The following is a 25,286-nucleotide window of genomic DNA, read 5'->3' on the forward strand; positions in this document are numbered from 1 at the left end:
TTCTGTATTGGACCAAATGATTTACTGATATCTTCTTGTCTATTGAACAATTTTAAATGTATTTATTATCATTGCTTCCTTTAATGTTGGATACATTTGTTTTGTTAGAGGAATCTGGTAATAACGGGAATATTAGATTAATTAAAGTTAGGGGTTGGGGATCCTCCAAGATTCAACATTTCTTCCGATTGTTCATGGTTCTAAATTTGGACAGATTGGAAATTAATAAGTATTATTACATTTCAACTTGACTCACTAAAAATATTCTGATCTCCATTATGAATATAGCGAGGAACATTAATTCTTTGTGATAAGTGTAGATAGTTCTGACCAGAAGACAGATAAGTTCTATGATCTGTGCTACTTCCTGTTATTTGTAGTCCACAATATGACACGCACACATATACAGTCACAAAGATCTGAACAATTTTGAACTTGAATTGTGAAATATTTAGAAAATGCAAACTTAATTTATACATTTGAGCAAATTGGAGCAACCATGATTTGTTGCAATTATTAAACATTTTAGCTCCTTTTTTCACTCGTTGAAACTGACTTTTCTGAGTAATATTAGGTACTGATACTCTCAATAGGTTTATGGACAAGTGAGAAGGACACATTTTAAGAACTTCTTGGCATTGTAATCAAACACCAGTCATGAAAAATATCTACATAGACCAAGTGATATACTTTCAGTGAGGAAAAATATAAGGAAAGTGTGTTGGCTATTTTTAAGTTACAGAAAAGATATTTTCATGTAATAGGATTGAGTATCATGAGTATAGTTTGATCTTCACATATACTTTGAGAATCCTACCCAAAAGATTTGCGTTCATAAAGCCAGTGAACAACAGGGTGAAATGGGTGAACCATTGCCTTGGAACACAGGATCCAATTTAAACAAATTTTTTTTGGATATTAAGTAGCTGGTCACTTTTTCAGGATTTTCATCCAAACTATGTTTGGACTGACTGTATAAGTCTTACTGCCTTTTCAGAAATCTGCTTTCCTTTTTGTGCTTTTTCTTGTACTGTATAGCACGGTTCATGCACCTCTCTTTAGATGGTGTACTTTAAAAACAAAAGTAAAATTTAGAAAATGGTTTTAACACTGCATAACTAAAATTAGTGTGCAACATTGACTGCCTTTGATTTGTAGTAGACGAGTGAAAATGAACATGTTCTTGTAGAATGCTGTCAAAGTCATTCAGGAATGAATACAGTTTCATTACTGTAATCATGAACCTTTTTACATGAATGCACTCTTTAAAAGTGCTAAATGTGATGCATTTTCAAATTTATAAAAATTCTTCAGATGATATATATTTGAGATGTCTAAAATAATGCTGTGCTTGAAACATTAGTGTAAAAGAAAGAAAAAAAAGTGTGTCACTGTGATGTTGGTCCTCCCCGTGCGGACAAAAGTAGGAAGTAAAAAACACTTTGGCAAGTCACCTTTGTGTATTTGAGGCAGTGGTTATATACAACAAATTGACCTTTGTTATAACCTGCCCTCCCCTAAATTCTTGGTGAGACAATGACAACCATCAGAAAATCAAAATCAGACCTTGTGATTGGTATGAATCGCACCAGAACATGGAGGGAGAGGTTGTCATGCAGTGCTATTGAAAATCGGCTTGTCACTAGTTCCAATCAACCTCCATGTATATGGTCAGAACAAATCAATTAATCGAATCTTAGGATTTCTGCAAGTTTGATGATTTAAAAAAAAAAAAAACTGGAATAGAAGCATTAATTCAGTGCTTAGTTCTAGTGTTAGAAAACCCCTTTGAGGTAATGCCTTCTATTAACCCTTTGAGCATTGTAAGATATACAATGGGGGACAAAAGCCTTTTAGATCCTTTATTTAGACTTAGACCGGTAAAATATACTCTATATCCAAATGTCTAATTATTCTGTTTTTTTTTTAAGGGGGGGGTAGGAAGAGAAAGTGTTTTCATGCTGAACACTTGCATTTTATATACGACTCTTAATTTTCTTCAAGAGGGCTTGATATATTTATTCCCAAATATTCACTGCCATCTAAGTAAGTGTACTGTTTACAGAAAAAAGAAATCAACTTTTCTAGCATCACAGCATGACTCTAGAAAAGGAGGACAATACATGGGCCTGTAGACCCATGTCATAACCAATCTCTGCACATTGAAAGTACCTAGATTGCCTTTAAAAGGTATGATAAAGGGTTACATTTTTTTCCAAAACAAAACAAAACGAAAGATCTCATTTATTTAGCTTTAGAAAGTACAATTCTAAGTGAAGCCTTAGGGAGAAATGAGTTTGAGTGGCTAAAGAAAAGCTAAACTCTTCGGGGGCAGGTAAACTATTTGGAGTTAGATCTCTCATAACATATTGTTTGGGAATTTCATACAGGGCATAATTTTATCTATGCTCCAAAAGTTTAATACTTTGTCAAAAAAATTATATATAGATAGAATGGAGAGCAAAACACTTGATTTTAAGCTCACCTGTCAGGAGATTCTATAACTACTGCTCTGGTATCTGTAAATGCCAGTCTGCTTACACAATTGCTGACTTTGTTCACGGGACGCTCTGCGTGCACTGGACTCCTGTCCCCTGCAAGATGGAACACGAGAGCAGTGTCGTCTGCAAATGTGCTTGTGCTGCCCTAGCTGGGCACACATAAGAGTGTAACCTATTCCATGTCTGGTGAAAGGACATCCATAGCCTAGTGCAAGTTTGCCGTAAACATTGCTTTTTAGGCAGTTTAGGAGGTCAAACCATGCAAATTACTCATGTGTTAACATGCAATACTCAAAGGGTTTTAATTTAACTCTCTTCTTTTGAATTCTTCATGATGATTTACTGTAAATGCTTCTCAGTTTGCATGCTCTGATCATTGCTGCTAGTGATTTTATGTGCCAGTAGACCTGAGTTTAGTTTACCAATTTTACTTAAATAGTAAAAGCCACTTACAAAGTGACTGCCTAGGATATTTTTCTTTTGTCTGAAGTAATTGGTGATATGTTATTTTTAAAAATGTGTTTTGTCTCTTATTGGTTCTGATATTTGATTCTTTTTTTTCCCCCTCTTTCCTTTCTTCTTTAAATAAATTATGATGTTGGGATTGGAAGCCCTGAGTAATGAAATCTTTGGTAAGAATTGTTTATGTAGCTCAATAATGAGGACAACAAATCATTGTTAGAGGAATTTTGATTCTGGGGAGGAAAGAAAAAATAAAAACTCCCATTGTCTGTTGCTGACCAAGTAAATTTTTCCTTCAATGAATTAACAGTTTTGAACAAATGATTGCCTTGTTTAAACCTGCTAACCACAATTTTAAATGACCCAATAAAGGAAGTATTGAATTTTATTCGTTTAAAACACATCTTTTGTACCAAAGCAAATTCTTTTCTCTACTCATCTCCATCATCAATTGGGATCTATGGTGGTGACCAGTGCATTGGTTACAGAAACTTTAAGTGAGTGCCTTGAGAAAATGTGGAAATTTGTGCCTGGGGTGGTAAACTTTTAATTAGGTTAATTGTAGTGCTTACCAATCAGTAATTCTACTATCACTCAGGGCTTTCGTACCTTCTAGGTCAAACTTCTTTCATTGTGGTTTTTTTTTTTTTAATACTGTATTTTTTTTTAAGTGCCATCATTTAAATTTCACTTAGTAAGTGGCAGATTTCATTATTCAGTCCCACAAGCACAGAAACATAGTAACACTAGGAGATATTTGAACATTTATTTTACAATCGACTGAATATATTATGTAAATGAGGTAAGCAACTTTTGTAGAGAGTGTATGTGTGAGATAATGTAATGTTCTTTTCCAGTTTTTGGACTACAGTTGAATAAACTTTTTAATTATTTAAAAACATCTTTACCGAATAACATGTGATGGTTTTTTTGTATAATGTATTTGATTTTGTAAATACGTATTTCCTGATGTGATTTTTGTGAGAAATGCTAAATCTTTTAGTATATCATGTCCTCTCAAAATTGGCAAGAGCTAAATAATAGTTTGTGGGCGATTTGTATTGTGTACTGTACAATAACTGGGGAACTTTTATAATTATAAAAATATATATTAACTTTTAGTGTGTTGTTTAAACAAATGACTGGAACATACTAAAGATATTAGTAGGATTTTTCTGAATATTTCAGACTTGAACTCAGGCTAGCTTTCTTGTGTTTTTCAAAACAAAATGGCGTCTTGTCTTTTAAAATCAATAAATTTGTTTCCTTGTTACAAATACATTTGAAATGGCTTGATTTTTTTCCCCTCAAATCATTGCCAGGAAGAGAATAGTGCACTGCCTCATGTGAGGGTAGTCTCTGTGTCATTCACTAGCTTAGAAACAAAATTAAGTTGTTTTCCTTTTTTCTGTCAAATGAAATTGGCAATATTTACACATGAACAGCACAAAAAGAGAAAACAAAATTATAAGCTCAGCAGGGTACAAATCTTACCCTCAAAGAAAATTAGTGATTTTGAGTGCTGTTTAATTTCAGAAGCTGTCATCATTTCTATTGTAAATCCAGATTTTTGGATGTTCATAATGTGTTTGTTTTATGTCACTTCACATTGATATTTGGCATCCAAGTTTCTTGCGTTTTAATGCACTAAAGAATATTCCCTGCCCCAATTTTTTTATTCTTTGAATTATATAGTTACATACAGGAAAATTTACCACACTGAGTGTACATTTCTGAGTTTTGACAAACTACACAATATATAAGCCCTCCTCCTAGAATATGAAATAGCCAGTTCATTTGTGTGTTTTTAAAGATAGAAATTTAAGATAAAATATTCTTAAAAGGAATGTAGACAGAATCCTAGCCAATATTAAAGACAATACCATGCTAGAAAGAAAATGAATGACCAGTTTGGGCATTTTTATATCAGCCATTGCCACTTGAGAGATCTTTGGACTTTTTTGTACCCCTCTCCGCCCCCCCCAAAAAAAGTTCCTGGTTTCTAACCTTATCTCTATATTTGGTTTGTCCTGGAAATGTGGCATATTTTAAGTATATCTTATGATTAGTGTGTTTACTTTATTGGTTACAGTATTCTAACTCTCATGGATGCTTAATATTAGTTTCTTCTTCCTTGGTATTCCTACATTTCAAGACTTGAACTTAGCCTGGGAAATGTAGCTGCTTTTCATTAGTGGATTCAATTCAATCCATCAACTAATTTTTCTTCATTATAGTCTAAAGTAATGCATGTAGAAATTTGTCTTTTGGCTAAGGCACAGATTGTGTGTGTGTGTGTGTGTGCGCGCGCGCGCGCCTGTCCATAAGTAGTGTGCCCGCCCCATTGCTGAGGATAATGTCCTTTAAAATCAAGGGAAGGAAACAGGAAGACTCTCTGGTCTGGTCTGCTGTTCTTCGAACAATGTTTGCACCAGGAGGAGCGGTTTGTTTACCCTGACGGGCTGGGTGGCAGCAGAGTATTTGGGCTGAGGGTCCCTAGACCTAATAGCTTCTCCTTGCCGATGAGACTTGTTTTGCACCATTTTATCGCTAGCTCTGAGATTGGAAAGTATCTCAGGCATGGCTGGGTACATGGAAGGTATGTATGAGCACATATATATTAGTAATTAAATATAAATGTGTATGTTAAATGTCTGCCCCTCAAGCCAGCGCTTCAATATAAGCAAATGCGCAGTCAGGGCGCAATCGGCTTCTTCTGACTGAGCCAGGAGGCTGGCGAGTCCTAGCATGTGAGCCCTATAAGGACATTTCGGTTTTGCTACAGACTTGTGGGTCTCGAGGACGAGAGGCCCTGTTGGTTTTTCAAATGTTTTCACTGTTTCGGAGGCTCATCTTTCAGGTGAAGGTCTTAAAAATTAGGTGCTTGTTGTGGGCTATGAACTTCGTTCCTCAGGAGAAACTCCAGGTTTTAAGCTCCCTCCTGATTGTGGGCTGCTGTGCCTGGGTTGAAGTTTATGGTGAGACTACATTCCAGCCTTTCCTACCCGCTTAGAATTTTTTTTTTTTTTTTCTTGTTTGCCTGATGTGTGTGAGTTGCTCAGTCAGCCTTTAGGGTTTTTTCAGAGGCAATTGTTCCTTATGTAGCTGTAGATTTGGAGTGAGTGTGGGTGGTCCAGAGTTTCTCTCTCTCTCTCTCTCTCTCTCTCTCTCTCTCAACCCCCCCCTCCCTCTCCCTCTCCCTCTCCTTCTCCCTCTCCCTCTCCCTCTCTTTATTTTGCTCAAATGGTTATTCAGATGATTAACATCAGCAGGCTATGTGTGTTAGAGGAGTAGTCCTGTGATCTTCAAAATACAGAGGCCTCAGTGTGGCAGTTGGCAGCAAACCAAGACCACAGTATGTCTAAGGGGAACCCTTCAGAAACAGCAGATCCTAGGGGCAGGAAATCACACTGTCTGTGTTGCAGACAGAGGATGGCTTATTTGCTTGATAGGTGTGCTATCACTGCAGTAAGCCCAGTCCCAGGCAATTAAACTGAGGACGCCATATGGCCATCCTGAATGATGTGCAGAATCCAAAATGCCACACAGTTTAGGACCAGTGAAACAGCAGTCATGCTTTTGCTATGCAGTGGCACACAAACGAAGGCATCAGAGAGTAGTCGCTCCCAGGGCTAGCTGGCCCTTGTCCTTGGTGTTCCTTGATTTTGAGCCAATGGAGAGGTCCACACTCAGTCTGCCCTCCTCTACTCCCACCACTATTGAAACATTTATTGAATTCTATTTTCTGGCACTAGAACATCTCTCTATCGTATTAGAGGCCCAATTTCTTCACCATAATCTGTAGATGACTGATTCCTAGCATCCAACTTTACAAGGTGACTTCTAGGGCAGAACATATCTGTATTGCCATGTTCTGCTGGGAGAGCTAGAATATTCTAAAGCATCATCATCAAACAGCTGCTTTTCCCTAAATTAACAGTTTATCTGGATTGCGTCCAAAGAGGATTCATTAGGAGTTAGAAAGACTGGACCCTTTTTCATAAACTAGTAAAGCAAAATTGTATAGAAGTATATAAAGTAAAAATAAAAATTCCACCTCCCAATCCAATTCTATTTTACCCACTTAACAGCTATTCAAATTTCTGCTCACCAGCAGAATGGGAGCTGGAAATAGAGATTTAAAAAATACTTTTGTAACAGAGTTACAAAAGACTAAATTTACTGGGTCAGGGTAATGACCTCCTGTAAATGGCACCCCTCTATAAACTTCAGCGCATTTCAAGGTTTTCATGTTTTTGTTTACATTTGTATGCCAGATTTATTAGTAAGCATGAATGCATTCATTAATTTTGTCTGTGGTATCAAGCCAGTATGTGCTGTGGACTCTTGTCCTCTGGTCTTCTTGCTGAGGACTAGGGGAGAAGCAACAGGTGCTGGCAGGAAAATGGCCACCACAGCTCTGCCGCCCTGGTGACACACCATGGGTCTTCTCTCTGCTTGTCAAGAGTAGCTGCTTAGACACAGATGAGTGAAAAGTCTGTTCTTCACATTTGACTTTATAATTTTCTTTTTCAACCTATTAGTTTGAATACAAAGGTTCAAGAAGGCCAAGATCTATTTTAAAAAACCCACAATACACTCTACCAAACAAAGATAAAAATAGAAAGTGAATGTAATGCATGACTCATGGTTCCTTAGACTTAGTATTGCACACTGGACTGATTCATGGAACAAAATCTGTGAGAAATTCAAGTACTGAACCTGAGACAGCTATACAAGGACTGAGAGTGATGTGTCTGTATGGAAAATTTATTCCAGAATAGAGATAGCAACTCAACTGATGACAATGAAGCCAAGAGCACTGGGTGAGGGGTATGCTTAGTAATTGAATTGATCATCCTCCAACACTCCTTCAAAATCAAAATATTTCTTCTCTGAAAGGAACAGAAATCTTGAAATTTGGTTGTTCTTCAGTCATGGAAACTGGTCAGAGGGGAATGCAGTTAGGGCTAGTTGGACACAGTATCTAAAAGAAGCAACAGGGCTTGGTTGGCCAGGATGAGAGGTTGGAAGGTGTTTTGTGGTGATGCCTTCTGACTGCTGGCTTCTTGATGGGTGACGTGAAGAATTTATCTATTAACTCACTTCCCAAAACTCAGTGGGCTAGTTTCTATTAATAATCCCTGTTTTGTGGTGATAATAAATATTTGTCAAGTCCTATTTTAAACACCTGTTATGGGTAATTGCTGGCCGCCTGATGTGACACAATAGCACAAACTTCATAATGTTGGCATTCTGTAAGTAGCTAACCAAAGGTCAATCCCTGGCACCACATGCTTCTTTTAAATAGTCAGCACTGGTTTACCTTTGCCAAGGAAGGGGAGTGTTATTGTGGGAGAGCAAATATTCCAGATGTGTAGCACTTGGAGGCTCAATGGTACCACTTATGATATAGTTACAGAGGAGAGGTGAAAGGTATGAATTTTTCAGTCACTTGGCCAAGCCACCTGCTAATTATGTGGCCATGAAAATCACTTTTCTCAAGTTCAGTTTCATCACCTATAAAATCAAGGTAAGAATAGGACCCACAACATAGGGGTAATGTGATGATTAAATGACATAGCACATGAGTTCAGCCAAGGACCAGATGAGCTCAGTGGCAGGTCAAAGGCATGCTTGTGGGAGTGTCTGCACCCCTCACCCATGCTCCCCTGAGCAGTGCAGGATGAAGGGCTTGGTGAGTCATTGCTATAATTATGCCAGAGGGATTTCAGTCTTTTTTCTTTTTGACTGCTAACAAAGCTAATAACCAATTTTTTTGGATTGCTTATTAGGTGCAGTAACAAAGACTTATATATTAACTTAATGTCTTTTCTACTGGCTAGTTCTCCAATTTGCCTTCTTTTAATAATGCTTCTCTACCATTCCCTCTATCTTGTTTTATTTTTTATTTGTTCCTGGAATATTTGGTGGACTTTATCAGTGAAGCAACTTGAATCTAGAGTTGCCTTTTTAGGAAGATTTTAAGTGACTGGTTCAATTTCTGTAATGGCTATGTTATGATAAAGGTTTTAAGGTAGTTCTGGTAAGATATATTTTTAGAAATTTTTAATTTTCTCTAAGTCTTAACAATCTATTGGCATAAAGATGTTCAGTGACATGTTGATAATTGTGTGTTGTCACTACTTTCTAAACATCGTCTAATTTTCATTTACTGTTGAACCTGTGGAGAATTTGGAAGTCTGTGTCTTACTTTCCCATATATGAGGATTTTATAGTTACCTTGTGATTGATTTGTCAGTTAATTGCATTGCTGTCAGCGAATAAGTTCTGTGTGATTTCAATCTTGAGATTTGTGCAGGTTTACTTTTATGACTTAGTGTCTCTGAATATTGTGTATTCAATAAAAGAATGTGTATTATCCAATACTATGTGCAGATTTTTCTGTACATCCATTTGCTTGGGTTTGTAATTACGTTGTTCATATTTTCAGCATTCATCCTGGTATATTTTGTCTGCCTATTCTATACTTTACTCAGAGAGGTGAGTTTTAATCACTCACTCTGATTATGGATTTGTCAACTTCTTTTGTAATTTTATGTTTATTTATTTATTTACTTATTGGCAATGTTGTTGGGAGTACAGCAACTTAAAATTATTTTATCTTCCTGGGGATTGAGTCTTTTACCACCACCACCACCACCACCAACAACAACAACAACAAAAACAAAATTTCTCCATCACTGTGCACCCTCCACAGAAAATGATTGTAATAAGATAGCTAAAAGATTGTTACTTACAGTAGTGTGAACTGGTGAATAGTGAAAATTGGTAAACCAGATATCCAATCTTTGTTGAAATCCATACAATGGGGAATGCTTTGCAATAATTAAGAACAAAGTTATAAAGTAAATTTAATATTTATAATGTATTATTGAATTCCAATGCAGATTTTAAAAAATTTGAAATGTCTATCTATGTAAAGAGAACAATATCTGGAGGATCTGCCTCAAGATCTTAATTGTCCCTGGATGCACATATTAGTACTTTGTATTTGCTTCATTTTACTTGCATGTCATTGGCCCTGGCTGGTTTAGCTCAGTGGATTGAGCGTCGGCCTGCGAGCTAAGTGTCGCTGGTTCGATCTTCCAGTCAGGGCACATCAGAGAAGGAAAACTCTGACTCCAAAAAACCTCCGCTGCCTTGCGGCATACCTCTTCAGGGGAAAGGCTAAGGGAGTAAACCCCGACAGAAAATCCGGAGCCGGAGTCCCTAAGGCAGTTTGACGTTGTAGTCAACACCGGCAACTCCTGCGGCGCACCTGAAGCCAAGCTGTATTGACTCCGTCTTTCCCTTGGATCCTTCAGCTGCGAAGAGAGGGGGGGTCTGCTGCATGGGCAACAGCGGACCCTCCATATCACCCTGCCCAGGCTCTGTAGCTTCAACACGGGAGGAGACAGATACCGTGTCACTCCCGAGTCGGACTGCACAGCCATTCTCGGCGGTGCAGATAGACTCTTAGGAAGCTACACCATCGTCTCTCGAGACGGACGGCTGCCGACGACGACGACTTGCATGTCATTCCTACTTTTTACAATGCCCATGGGGTACCAGTGTCATTGTTGAAAGTCAAGTAAAAATGAATAAATTCACCTACCTAATCCACCCTACTATACCCAAGAGAACAAACATACAGGGGTGTATATGTTTTGTTCTCATAACACCTTCAGCCATGGGCCTCAGGTCGTGTTGATGCTGTGCTCAGCTGATGGTTTGCATCCCCTTCTCACTCCTTCTGCCACCCATCACCAAGTGCCAACTGAGCAGCCCTAGAAACTTCCGTCATTTTGACAGGACTTCGCTCCTGCTCCACTTTATTTTGCATTATTGAGTTCGCGTCTCACTGTAGTAATAATTGCTGTGGAGTTCTCTAGAGACCACCCCACGGGCTGTGTTTAGTTCTGAGCCTCTCAGTTGCATGCAAGAGGCTGGGAAGATTTGAGAGAAGATTGCTGAAAGTACTTCAGGGGCCCTGGAGGCACTGATTTAGGAGGCAGTTGAAAGACATCACATGTGAATATGTCAACTCTGCACTGACTAAATAGGGGATGTGGAGAGAACAGCCTTCTGGTTTATGAAGAATGTAAACACTGGGCGCATCCCATGGGGTGAGTGAGACCCCCCTTGGGAGGTATAGAGCAGGAGGTGGGCTGGGAAAGCTATGATACAGGGCTCTCTAGGACAGTTTTGCCTCCAGGGGATCTCTAAGAAGGGTATTCACCCCCAGTCTGCCAAATTTTGATAAAACATTCAACAGAGCAAAAGCAGATGAAAAAGAAGAGAGGGAATTTAGCTAATGGTGTTATGTGATAAGTTTCTAAAGGACATTTATGGAGTATGTTGCAGGTTCTCTTGTGCAAAGCTGGCTGCAACCTCGACCTGAAAAATCATATAAAAGAGGAGTTTGGCAGGGCAGTATGGAAAAAGAATGGAACTTGGAGCCCAAGACTTCTGGTTTTTAAATGCTGGCTTTCCGATGAAAGGTTCTCCTCACTCGCTCCACCAAAAAGGTCCCAGTTCCTCTCTCTTGAGGTAAATACTTTTTTTAAAGTATATTTTATTGATTATGCTATTATAGTTGTCTTAATTTTTCTCCTTTTGTCCCCCTCCACCTGCTACCCTCTTCCCTCCAGCAATCCACCTCACCCCACCCCCTGCCTTAGTTTATGTCTATGGGTCCTGCATATAAGTTCTTTGGCTTCTCCACTTCCTATACTATTCTTAACATTCCCCTGTCTATCTTGTACCTACTAATTATGCTTCTTAATCCATGTACCTTTCCCCCCATTCTCCCCCTTCCACCACCCAACTGATCACCTTACATATGATCTCCATAACTATGATTCTGTTCCTGTTCTACTTGTTTGCTTAAACTGTTTTTTTAGACTCAGTTGTTGATAGTTGTGAGTTTGTTGTCATTTTATTGTTCATAGTTTTGATCTTCTTTTTCTTAATTAAGTCCCTTTAACATTTGATATAATAAGAGCTTGGTGGTGATGAACTCCTTTAGTGTTTTCTTGTCTGGGAAGCTTTTTATCTGCCCTTCAATTCTAAATGATATCTTTGCTGGGTAGACCAATCTTGACTTTAGCTCCCTGCTTTTAATGACTTTGAATTTTCTCACCAATCTTTTCTAGCCTGAAAAGTTTCTTTATGGAAATCAGTTGACAGTCTTATGGGAACTCTCCTATAGGTAACTAACTTCTTTTCTCTTGCTGCTTTTAAGATTCTCTCTTTATCTTTAACCTCTGGCATTGTAACTGTGTGTCTTGGAGTGGGCCTCTTGATATTCATCTTGTTTGGGACCCTCTGTGCTTCCTGGACTGGTATGTCTATTTCCTTCACCAAATAAGCGAAGTTTTCTTTTATTACTTTTTCAAATAGATTTCCAGTTCCTTGCACTTTCTCTTCTACTTCTGTCACCTCTTTGATGCAACTGTTGGACCTCTTGAAGTTGGCCCAGAGGCTGCTTATAGTATCCTCATTTTTAAAATTTTTTTCTCCTTGTTGTTCTGATTCGTTGTTTTTTGCTTCCTTATGTTCCAAATCATTTATATGATTCTCAGCTTCATCCACTCTACTGTTTTTCACTATAAATTGTTCTTTATTTCAACTACTATGTCCTTCATTTCTCACTGGATCTTTTTTATGCTGTTGAGGTCTTTACTGAGTTCCTTGAGCATCCTTATAACCAGTGTTTTAAACTCTGCATCATATAGATTGCTTATTTCCATTTCATTTAGCTCTTTTTCTGGAGTTTTGATCTGTTCTTTCATTTGGGCCATGTTTCTTTGCTCATTTTGGCAGCCTCCTGTGTTTGTTTCTATGGATTATGTTCAGCTGCTTTGACTCTGTGTCTTGTTAGTGTAGCCTAATGTAGTGGGAGTCCTGTAGGGTCTAGTAGCACAGCCTCCCCTATCACCCAAGATGGGTACTCAAGGTGCACACTTTTTGTGGGCTGAGTACAGCCTCCTCTTGTAGTTGAGCCTTGGCTTCTCTTGGCAGATCAATGAGAGGGACTTACCCAGGCCAGTCAGCTGCAAAAACTGGCTGTGACCACCGACCACCAATCTTCACCTTCTGTGGAAGATGAGCTGTGCAGGGGCAGGGTGGTGGTGCTCCGACGTGTGGTCTGTAGCTGTCCACTGGGTGTGCTAGCCCTGTGTTTCCTGTGTGGTGCAGGCCACAGCCAGCCTCCACCTGTGTTTTGCCCAGGGCTACCCTGCCTGCGCTATAAAGCAATCTGAGGTGGCTGCTACTTGTGCTGGGCTTGGAGATTCCCACCCAAAACCAAGCTGTGAATCTAAGCTGGCTGCTGATAGTGCCAGGCCTCGGGCTCACTGAGGCCAGCTGTTGCATGTTTGATAGGATTTAGGAAGTTGTATAGCAGGAGCCAAGACCAGCCATTCATATGGAAAAGCAACTTTTTGGTGGTACTGTAAATTGGGTGGGGCACAGTATCTGGGGATCTCCAGGTTGGGGCAAACAGTGTTAGCCAGGTTTATGAAGTCTCAGATATGGTACCAGCTTGCTGGCTCTGTGTGGGGGGGAGGGTTTAGAACAGGGACAAGGGCCTCTGCTCACCTTGATGCCAGACACTTTAGTTTTTACCTGTATGCCACTGGTGCCTTTCAAGCTGCTGCCCTGGTGCTGGAGCACAGAGGGAGTGAGTCTGAGAAGATGAGTCCATGTGTGGGGTCTTTAAGAGGAACTGCTTGGGGCTCCAGTAGTTTCTCCCACTGACTCAATCCCCACTGGTTTTTGAAGCCAAAATTCTGAGGACTTATCTTCCTGGCACTGGAACCCTGGGCTGGGGGACCTGGTGTGGGGCTGGGACTCCTTGCTCCCAAGATATCCCTTCCAAGTTTTATCTGCCACATGTGGGTGTGAGGCCAGCCAGTTCCATGTCTGCGCCTCTCCTTCCAGCGTGGATGGCTGTGGTTCTTTAATTCCGTAGCTGTCAGACTTCCATTCAGCTTGATTTCTGACAGTCCTGAGTAATGGTTGTTCTATATTTTACTTGTAATTTTGATGTGGTTGTACAAAGAGGTGAGCCATATCTGCCTACACCACCATCTTGACTGGAAGTCCTAGTTTCTTTTCTTAAAAAAAAAGTTTTAATGCATTCCATAGTTTGAAGGAACTGAATTATTTCAACATCTTGTTTTTTAAATTCTTTGCAGTCTCTTTAGCAGTGAATTTCCTTGTCTACACATCTCCTATAGTTGTGTGATTATGAAATGGAGTTGCAGCAAAAGACATTTCAACTAGTGAATTCAACTAGTGAAAGTGAAAAAATTCCCACAAATCTCTAAAATGATGGATTGTTCTGTAGCCATGGTGACAAGGAGCCTTCAAAATGCCTTATAATCCAATGGATCAACAACTTAAACAGGTTTTTTAACCAGCCAATCAATTAATGTCAGCCCCACCCTTCTGAAAACCAACCAGTCAGAGATGGGACTCACTCCAATGAACATAGTAAATTCCAGCCAACCAACAGTCTCACTCAAGTAGCCAGGCTTCGGCAGATTATCTCAATCTACTTACACCTCTGAACAGCTGCAACTCCTGAGTCCATGCTTTAAAAAAATAAAAAACATGGAACCTCGGCAGTCCACTCTGCAGAGAAAATGTGCTTCAGCATAATTTGCTTTTACTATAACAATCAAATAATTCAACTTTGCCTTTTTATTTCAGGTACTAAGTGAGACTCATCATTTTTTGTTGCTAGAAATACTGTAAAATTATATTTTGCAAATGTGTCTACAAAATTTATACATTTCTTACACGTAAATTACATTACAACTCTGTTGTACTTTGAGGTGAATTATAGGTATTTCAGGGTAAATTTGTGATTTTTGCTTAGATTTTGACCTAAAATCTGGCCTCCCCATAAGCTTTGACTGTAGCCTATATGCAGTCCATTTTTAGAAGTGGAATTGCTGAGTAAAAAGAGATGAGTATTTTGAAATTTGATAGATGCTGTCCTGCAGAGATTTACCAGTTTACATAACCAACCTCAACAAGTGGGATGCTTGTCTCTTAACCAATGCAATTTTTAAATCTTTAGTGACTTTACAAAGTAAAACAAAAAAAGATTTTCTTTAGATTTTTATTTCTCAATTTCCAAACCAAATGATCTTCTCTCTATATACAAAATTGTATTTCCTTTTTTTGTGGTGATTTATAGTTTGTGGACTATATAGTTTTTGAAAATTATCCTCAAGTCTGATTGTTTCTCTCAATTGTAGTAATACACATAACGAAAGTAGGAAAGTAGTAATCATTCGTTGTGTATAGTTGGTTAACCAATAAATGTCCTATTTGACCAATTCATTTCTAATTTGCATTATTTGAAGAAAACGGAGTGTTATTAAGACGAAATGGAGGAGAAAACTTTGAGTGAACTAAGGTTGAGGCAGTTCTCTGCCCCCACTTGTGTTAAGCCTACACAGGTAAAAGTGGTTTCTATTTTTAAAGAGCAGCAATTGCAGCTCTTGTAGAGTACAGCCCCTCTTAGCCGGTACCTGGGGAAGATAAATGGCAGGTACCACTGAAGGTCGATGCTGTCCACTCTGAAAGACCTAGGGAGGTGTGGGCTCGGTAAAACTGCAGAGGCTTAGCTCACAAGTGACCGCTGGAGCTGTTTCTACCAATAGCCAGCAGCTGTTTTCCTTTCGTGTCTGAGAAGGTATGAAAAATAACATTAATAAAATTCTTTGTGTGGGTCTTAGTATTACTAAGCACTTTTGAATGTATTATTCCTCCTTCCATACTTTATGCTAGAGAACAAGGCCTGTTTGGGGAATGGAAACAAATTTTAAAGTAGCCCAAATAGATAAAAATTAAGAAGATAATCCTGGCCATTGCTGCATGAGTTAGCTTTGTTATTATCCCCCTCTTATATAAGGGGGGGGGCAACACAAGGTGCAGGGAGATTAAGAAAGAGTACCCGCTGTGAGAGTGAGGTGGCAGCACAAAGCTTTGCACCAGAATAAACTGAAGACTATATACAGAAATACCCCCAAACACTATCTCATCAGCATGTACATACTAGAAATTCTTTTTATTTATTTATTTATTTTTAATTTTTCTATTACGATTGTCCCATTTTCCCCCATTGCTCTCCCCTACCCCCCCCGCCCTCCTCCCACAGTCAATCCCCACCCTGTTGTCCATGTCCATGGGTCATTTACACTAGTTCCTTGACTAGACCCTTCCCCCCCACCATCACTGTCAGTCTGTTCCTTGTTTCTATGCCTCTGGTTCTGTTTTGCTCATTTGTTGGTGTTGCTCATTAGTTTCCTATATTAGGTGAAATCATATGATATTTGTCTCTTGCCACCTTGTTTATTTCACTTAGCATAATATTCTCCAGTTCCATCCATGCTGTCACAAAAGGTAGGAGTTCCTTCCTTCTCTCTGTGGCATAGTACTCCATTGTGCAAATGTACAACTTTTTGATCCATTCATCCACAGATGGGCACTTAGGCGTTTCTAGGATGTGGCTATTGTAAATAGCACTGCTATGAACAGAGGATTGCATAGGTTGATCAGTGTTTTTGTAATAGCAACCTAAGTATAAAAATTAATGGCGGAAGAAAGAATAATGCAGAACTACAGAAGTTTTGAATTCATATTGAAAGCTTTCTGAACTAATGGTGACACTAAGGTGTTTGTTTTTCCTTCTCAGAAAACACAGGTTGCAGTGCACCTCGAATAAGAACTCAGTGATATACTATCTTTGTCCTATTATGCAATTGCTATTTTTAACTTGTACAGTAAAACTGTCATACTAATAATGTCCTCAGACCAAAGATTAATTTTGATCCATGAAAGGTAAAAAATTTTGTGCTCTGTGTGTGTCAGTGTTCTTGGCGATCTAATTGAGCAATTTTTTTCCCCAGACCATCATTATAAATTTGACAAATTCTGGCAGACCTATAGGAGCTCTTGAGTTGAAAATCTGCATTGTGCTTGTAAATTCTAAGATTCTTTGCTCATCACTGATTTAGCTTTTTCATGAAGAAGGAGAAGTCAGAAGGAATAAGAAATGCATTTAAAGAAATCAGAGACAATACTAGATTTCTGAACAAAAAAAGAGGACCCAGGAGATCAGTGGTTCAGCCTTTCCATTCTGATAGCAGGTATTGACCCAACTCTTAAGCTGTTGAGTGTCAGGCTCTTCTGTGCAGTTTGCAGCTAGAAACTCCACTGGTTCCCTGCAAGGGCTGTGCTGGCTTCGCAGCCAGTTCTAGTGTCAGATTCAGCTTCTTCATTATTAAGAATGTCTTGCTTCTCTAAATTTCTCACTTTAATTGCACCTAATATTTGTATTTATCCATTTTTAAATTGACATTCACTGAGTTTTTACCATGGGCCAAATATCATCTTTCATTCAGCAAACATTTTTTGATTGCTGGCTATGAACCAGGAACTGGATTAAGTGTTGTGGATTCAACAGTGATGTTCATGGGGTTTACAATAGTGTAGGGGAGAGAGAGATGTTAATTAAGTTATATCACACACACACACCCTTCATTTATATGATGTGTACTCTGAAGGCAAAGAAGGAGGTGCCCTGAGAGAAGGGGGGGTTGGGGGGGTCAAGGACATTTTCCCTAATCAGTGTTTTTGCTTTCATATGCATTACTCATTTAATCTTCCCAAGTCTTTAATATAGAAATTACCACCCTCACTTTGAAAATGAGGGCCTGAAAACACAAAAGAAGTTAAAGTGCTCAGCTCATTGTACCACACGTCAGATGCTCATGTATTTCAATTAAATACAAATGAAAGGGAAGTGCTGATTGGTTGATTTATGAGCTCTTTAAAATCGTCCTACTGACCTATATTGGCCCCCTTCTGGAAATTTTGTGTCAACATGTCCCTGAAAGGGTAAACAAGCTATTATTATAACTTTGAAATGATGTGGAAATAGTTCAAAATGTCTGTGGCAAAACCAACTACTGGCGAATACTACACACTTGTAATTGAATGATACAGCTAGCCTCCATTACCTATATGCAATTCACCGGCTCCCCGGACTCGCTGCTGCATGCTTTAACGCACAGCTGCAACTCCTCCCAAGGTTAGCGCACAGCTACTTTAAGTGTGGTCCACGGGAGGCAGACCAGCAGCACTGGCAACACATGAGATCTTGTTAGAAATAGAATTAGAAATCAAAGTTCTTGGGCACGAACTAGGTCTGCTAAATCAGACTTAGGAGCGGCGCTCAGCAATCTGCGTTTTTAACCGTCTCTTCAGGTGATTCTCTTGCATGATAAAGTTTGACCTGTATTGCCCTTTAAAATGTGGACTAGCGCTCATACTTGCCTAACGGTAAATATGCAACCATCTGATACTTACAAATGAGAATGAATGTAGACCAATGAATAAATATCAGCTATTGTTCTATATATATAGAATATTAGCACTGGCAGGAAGCATTAACTGGAAGAAGTTGAAAACTGTATGGGTGCATTAGTAAAATATATGCTGAAGCATATTTTTGGTATCATCCATTTTATTCTTTCTGCTATGTTCTCTAATAAATCTGATAATCCAGTGTATTCTGGTTTACAGTGAGTTGCTGAGAGAATTAGAGGTGGGTCAGTAAGCTTGCTATGTCAGTCTTGTAATTCCTGCTTGGAGATCAAGAAAAGAACCTCCTAAGAAATCATGCATAGGTCTCATGCAAACACATCTTCTCTCTGGGAAAAACTCCAGGCAGATGATCAGCAAAGTCATTTCTTCATAACTGACTATTACAAGGGGTTTGACTCTGGATTTAAATGTGGATTGGTAGATTAGTAATAATCACGTTAGTTTTCAAAATGCCTCTGCTACCCTCCAACCCTTTTCTCAGTTTTCTCCAAACTGTTTTTTTGTTTGCTTTCACCTTCTTACAAATGGATCTAGAAATATAACTGCTATTTATTTGGTAGTTTATAAAATATGCCAATGTGCCATTGGGCATGAGTACAATATAAATCACAAGCCATAAATAAATGACAGAACCACAGAAATAAAACTAAGTAAAAGCTGAAACTCACATGCTTTTGTAACTAGTAAGTCTTTATTCTCTTATCAGGGGAAAATGGAGTTGATTCTATATACATCTCTCATACCTGTGAGTATCCTCTTTCAATAGAAAAGCTCACTCAATGCCAATCTTAATTAGCTGGCTAAAGAAAAAAAGTTAGAAATAACTTCTAAAATAATTATAATGATTGCTTTCAGGTAAGGAAATGGGGTTGACTTAAGCTTTTGTCTTTTTACTTTTTCATATTTTCTTCAATGAGTAATACTACTACTAATAGCACTATATATTTAGTGTTTGCTAAAGTCAAAGCTTCCATAAATGCAAGGCATCTGAGTAATTGCTCAGGTGATAAGGAGCAGGACTGATATTGGACCCCAAATCTGCCTCCTCCCAAGTCCCCCAGCATACTCCTCAGCATGGCTTGCTTCTTTCTTGCGCTCCCAACCCTGTGGGGCTCCCTTTCACGTCTTGCTAGTAATGACCTGTAAATATAAGAGCTGAAACAAGAAGGTGGAACATCATTTTGTTCAGCCTCAGCTGGGAACGTATGCGCAAGTGACTTACTCTTTCTAGTGGATTCGAAAGAGGAAGAATCTGGAGCATGGCTTGGTTTCCCTAGTTGGATCCTCTGACTTCCATTCAATCTCCAACATACTAGTAAGGTACAGCCTCCCCTGGCACATGCCCTGGCTGGCAGAGCGGAGACAGGAACTCAGCAGATGAGCCTGCCCACACACTCTCATCAACATTCTTGCAGGCAGGGGCGCCTCTGTCTTTTCAGGAACTCCTGAGTTGATTTTCAAAAGTTGGGTGACCCTGAAAAGAAGGTGCTGATGACAGAAATGAAGAGGTGGGAGACAGCGATGGCTGTTAGAAAACGGAAGTTTGGGGTCAGTTAAAGATACAAAGTCGAATTCAGTGGTGGGTCAAATAGATGATGTGATTGTATCTACCTTATACTCAATAAAGACGTAAGAGAAAAGGACTCATGGACTTTCTGCTGCTCATGCTTGCGTGGGGGCAAAAATGTCTCAAGGATAAAACAACCACTGGAAGGTGAAACACTTGAGGGAAAGTCTAAGCCACTTTTAGCCTTCTGTGTGAGGGTGGGAGGATGAGAGGAAAGGACATGGGAACCTTTTAAATATTTCCGTGCTCACAGTTCTGGAGACTCAAAGGTCTTGAATGGTATTCATTTGGAAAACTAAGAATTTAGACCACCAGCTCCAAACTTTGAGAAGTTGTAGTAAGGGCTTTTTATGGACTTACTTTTCTGTCTGCTCTATTATAGAGGACTTATGCCTCTTGTAACTACTTTGGGGTAGTTAATCTTTGTGCCTTAGTTTCCTCATCAGTGAACGTGAAGGTAATAATAGTCTCTCTCTCACAGGGAAGAGGAAGAGTAAATGAATTAATGTATGTAGAGTGTTTAGAACAGTGCCAGGCATGAAGTGAGCACTCTGTGTTACATACTTTGTCCTCTCAGCTGCCTCAGCCCTTTGATTACTCATCCCTCACTCAGATGATGAGAGAATTTGGTAAGGCTTCCAGTCTCCCCAGTCCAAGTCACAAGTTGGGTAGACCTATCACAGCAAGCCAGTCATTTTCAAATGACCCAAGCTGCTTTGGAATTAGAGGAGAAGGAGCCTTGCCTTTGTCGAAAGGTTGTAAGTCAGTGACTGCTTCCAGCACATGACTAAGGCCTCTCTGTCAGTTGGAAATAAGACCATCTGGTCAACCTTAACTGAGTCCCTAAGTATAGGCATGAACAAAGCTTAGACTTCCCAGCTTTTTTAGTGAATCATGATATTTTGGTTTTTTGCTCAGGTTAGACTAAGTTGAGTTTCTGTTCTATGCATGAATGTGGGGGGAGACTGACATTATTTTTAAGTAACGGAACTCCAGGTTTTTTGAGAGCATGGTGAGCACTCTACTAAGGTCAATATATTGCCCTTTTATTTACCTCTATATATCTATATACAGTGGAATATTACTTGGCCATAAAAAAGAATGAAGTCATACCATTTGCAACAACATGGATGGACTTAGAGGGTATTATGCTAAGTTAAATAAGTCAGAGAGAGAAAGACAAATACCATATGGTTTTACTTACATGTGGAATCTAAAGAACAAAATAAATGAACAAACAAAACAGAGGTAGATTCATAGATACAAAGAACACACTGATGATTGCCAGATGGGAGAGGGGCTGGGGGGCTGGGAGAAAAGGTGAAGGGATTTAGAAGTACAAATTGGTAGTTACAGTTTGTAGCTTCACATCGTGGGGATGTAAAGTACGGTGCAGGGAATATAGTCAATAATTTTGTAATAACTATGTATGGTGCCAGGTGGGTATTAGACTTATGGGGGATCACTTCATAAATTATAAATGTCTAATTATTATGCTGTACACCTTAAACTAATATAATATTAAATTTCAACTGTAATTTTTAAAAATTTTTAATAAAGCAAAGAAACAAGACCAAAAAAAAAAACAAAAGGTATGGCCCTTTTAGAAGTGCTTTATGAGTCATTTACATCCATCATTCACACTTTAGTATAAAGCAGTCCCCCTCCCCAGATTTACTTTCAAAGTTAACAGATGACATGTGGAAGATGAACAAGCTTTTTCTGACCTCTGGGTCTAAGAGCTCCTTTGGAGGGTCTTCGGTAGCATAAAAGTACTTAGTGCCGTCAAGGCAGGGCTTGAGAAGGAATAGGTAAGTCCGGAAAATGCTTGGAGGAGGCTGGAAGCGGGAGAGGCAGGGTACAGTGAGGGCAGGGTGGGCAGGAGGCACTTCTGTAGTCCTCACCCCCTTTCCATAGCTTCAACTCTTTAAAGGACATCCGCTTCCCAGAGGTGTCCAGGGCACAAATCTAAGCCAAAAGGCCGTAGGAAGTGCGAATGAGTTGGGAAGGAAGAGCAGGGTCCTTAGATGACAGAGAAGAGACAGAGAAGAAGGGGTGAGAAAGCCTCCAGAGGGAATAAGGGGAGCTGCCAGAAAGGCCATGCCAGGAGCTGGACCTTTGGGAGATGGAGTGGGAGGGAGGCGATAAAGAAGAGCTCATCAGGCCTGACTGGGTTTGGCGGCCTCCTCGGAAACTCAGGAGTTACAGAGAGACCCCAGGGCCTCTGGGGAAGCTCCTTGTCAAGTCAGCCTGCCTAAAGACATGGTCTCCATCGAATCCCGATGGATTTACAATTCTTGTTTCCTTTGTGCAATCCATTCTGTCAGGAGGTCACAGATTGAGGACACACAGAAGTTGGTTCAGAATTTGAAGAAAAGTGAGTCTGTGACCGTGGGGGACTCCTGTCAGGAGAACTGCTTCCTTTCCTTAATCCACTCCTGCAGAATTTCTCTGCACGCAAAACCAACAACGTGGGATTCGGTTGCCCAGGGTTTCCAGCCTTCGTCCTTCCACGCTGGAGCCAACTGCCTAAGGCAGGTAGCTGCTGGAGTCAGGCGTCAACTTGTCTAGGAAAATGCTCACCATCTAGCGCGAGTAGATTTTCAATTCCTAAAGTGAGGGGAGATGAAAGCGATTATTCCTCACTCGTACCCAGAGAGTTGCCCGAACCTCCAGCCCCCGGGCTTCCCCCCGCCTCTCTGCTGCTGTCTGTCGAGACTCTGTCCATGAGGAAAGAGCACGACACATAGGACCGTTGCTCCCAAGTGGAAGCCAGTAGCCCCAGAACCTCCACACAAGCGAGGGCCCACAGGAGAGCCCGGGCCCAGGCCGGCCGAGGGGTCCGGGCGAACAGCAGGTGTCACCCTTCAGCTTCCAAACCCCAACTGCCTCCAGGTGCGCCGCGCGCTCTCCAAACTTGAGTGTTCTCGGCTGCGGCCCGGGCGGAGGAGCGGCGCCCACGTGCGCGTCCGCCGCGCGCTCCCGCGCCCTGGGGTGGGGGGTAGGAGGTGGAGTGCGGCAGGTGTCCGAGAAGCCACGGGCGTCTCCGAGGGTGAACTTGCAGCGGAGGTGAGGAAGGTGGCCAAGGCTGCCAAGTCCCTCCCCTTCCACAGCAGTTTCTCCGGGCGCGGACCAGGCGCCACCAGGGCTCCGGGCCGAGGCACTCGGACTATGGCCGCGACCCCGGCTCCGGCCCGGGTCCCCGCACGCCGGCACTACCGCGTGCAGCTGCGCTTCGTGACCGAGGAACAGCTCTTCACGACTGGGCCGCTCTTGCCTCCCAACCCGAAATCTCTGCGGCTGGAGGTGCAACTAGCAGGGGAGGAGGCGGACGCCACGGTGACTGACGGTGAAGTACTGGGCGCCACCCGCCCACGCGAGACCCGCTCTCAAGTTGCGGCCCGTGGGCGCGCGATTAGAGGGTGCGGCAGGGTGGCAAGGCGGTGCGAGGGAGGGCGGGGCGCGAGTTCCGGGCGCGCGGATAGGGGCGCGGGCGCGCACTCCCAGGGCTCCGCGCAGGTGTGCCCCCGGACAGCCCGCTCAGGGAGGGCGAGCTACCCGCTGTCCCGAAAAGGCCCAGTCGGTACAGTTGGGTCCTTACTGCTCGCAGAGAACTTGGACTCCGCGAAGAGAGAGGCCTTGAGAACTAGGCGTGGCCATAAGTTAGAGATGTCAGAAGTTGGGTCCTGAGAAGGGAGGCCGGAGTTGTCCTCGCTGGGAACCTCTTCGGGCAGAGCAGAACAGGAGCGGATGCTCCCTTACTTCCAGGCCTGCCGCACCTGGAGATTTCTGAGGGTGAAGTTGGAAATGTACGGCGCACCAAGAGAGAGGGGGGGAGGCGGTTTACGGTCTGAGCAGCTGTGGCAGCCAGCGTGGTGTGTACTAGGCATTACTTTTTGGTTCAAAAACTGTTCTTTACCAAGAACGCGCAAGTGCACTCACCTGGGTTCCTCCAGCTGCGTGTATGTTAACGGAATGCTTCCAGTGTTTGTGGGATCTCAGACTTTTTTGAGAATTCAAGGAAATTCGTAGAGCCTGGCCCCAGAAAATGTACTTACTTTTGCACTGACCCTGCATACAATTATGAGGGGTTCACACCTCCTCCCCGCAGTTTATAATCCTGTCGTATCATGTATAGGCAGCAGAGCCAGAGGCAGCTGCAAGATTCCAAAGACTCCTAGGGTTTCTTCTCACCCTGAATTACAAGATCTCAAGTCAAGTTCAAAGTCCTCTGCACTGTAGTGTGTGGTTCCATTGGGAATTTCAAATAACTCACAAGTCCTGTCGAAGGCTCCTCAGTGGTATGTAGAATACAAATCGCTGCTATATCTCCAAGGCCTTAGAACAGACTCAGGCACACAGTAGGCACTCAATAAATGGTGTGGATGAAAGAAAACCTCGGGTTGCGTCTTCTCCCTTTACACTAGTGTGGGTTGGGGAGGTTTGGGTATTTAAAAAAGAAGTATTAAATACCATTTGACTAATGTCTTAGGAAGCTTGAGGCTTGGCAAGGGATCAAAAACCTTACTCAGCAACCCATTGATTTCTCTTTTAGATGCAAGGAAGAAAAAGGAGTAGCTTTTAGTGTTTCTCCTGGGAATTCTGAAACGCAAGCTGCCAAAAAAGAGTTCAGTTTGCCTCTTATGGTAATTCTGTTTAATCTGTAGCCAGGCAGAGAGAAACAAAAGAGCAGATTTGAGATTTATACATTATTTTGTGTCCTATGAATTTCTTTCCTGCAAATGTGTGTTAAGAATATGCTAGGTTCAAAAAAAAAAAAAAAAAAAAAAGAATATGCTAGGTTCAAGGTAACTGAAGATGTAGACTCTCCAAGGGTTACCCATTGCCTGGCCTGTGGGGTTACTATTATCTTAGAGGAATAAGCTTTTCCTCAATGCAGTAAATTGAATCTAGAGATGACCTCTGTGGTATGTAGTAAGCCAGACTAATGGAAATGGAAAGAATAATTAAAGCTGAGGCAGGCAGTCATTGTCACCAGATTTTAACTAAATTCCTTGAAAAGATTCACTAACAAGGAAGCAGAGACCTAACTCTCTTAAGTTGGGTTCCAAAATGTGTTCTATATATTATCACAGTTATTAAGGCTTGCTACTCCTCTATGTGAGTTTTTGGAGAGAGATTATTCTGGAGTCTGTTTTTGTATCTTTTAGGATTTCATTTTATTCTATGACCAACTAGACTTCTGTGGATGGTGGCTAGGCAGAGCAAACTTAAAAACAAATTCTAATAAACTATTAGAAGAAAGATTCTGCTATACACAAATATCATAGATTTAGTAGAATTTTGAATGGGTAGGATATCCCCTGGGATGAAGATTGGCCCAC

General features: G+C 40.9%; 1 protein-coding gene across 3 annotated transcripts in view; it reads left to right on the top strand.

Moving 5' to 3' along the window:
* The first annotated feature begins 22,884 nt into the window (after positions 1-22,884).
* LOC150013077 (histone-arginine methyltransferase CARM1-like) overlaps positions 22,885-25,286 on the top strand; it is a 233,289-nt gene continuing 230,887 nt past the window's right edge. For all 3 annotated transcript variants that reach the window (XM_090275844.1, XM_090275846.1, XM_090275845.1), the window contains exon 1: positions 22,885-23,290. In XM_090275844.1, coding sequence (XP_090131970.1) covers positions 23,113-23,290 — 178 coding nt within the window. In that variant the 5' untranslated portion in view covers positions 22,885-23,112. The remainder of the gene's footprint in view (positions 23,291-25,286) is intronic.

Source organism: Furipterus horrens, unplaced genomic scaffold (genome assembly GCF_987537825.1).
Source record: "Furipterus horrens unplaced genomic scaffold, mFurHor1.1.pri manual_scaffold_4, whole genome shotgun sequence".
NCBI lineage: Eukaryota > Metazoa > Chordata > Mammalia > Chiroptera > Furipteridae > Furipterus > Furipterus horrens.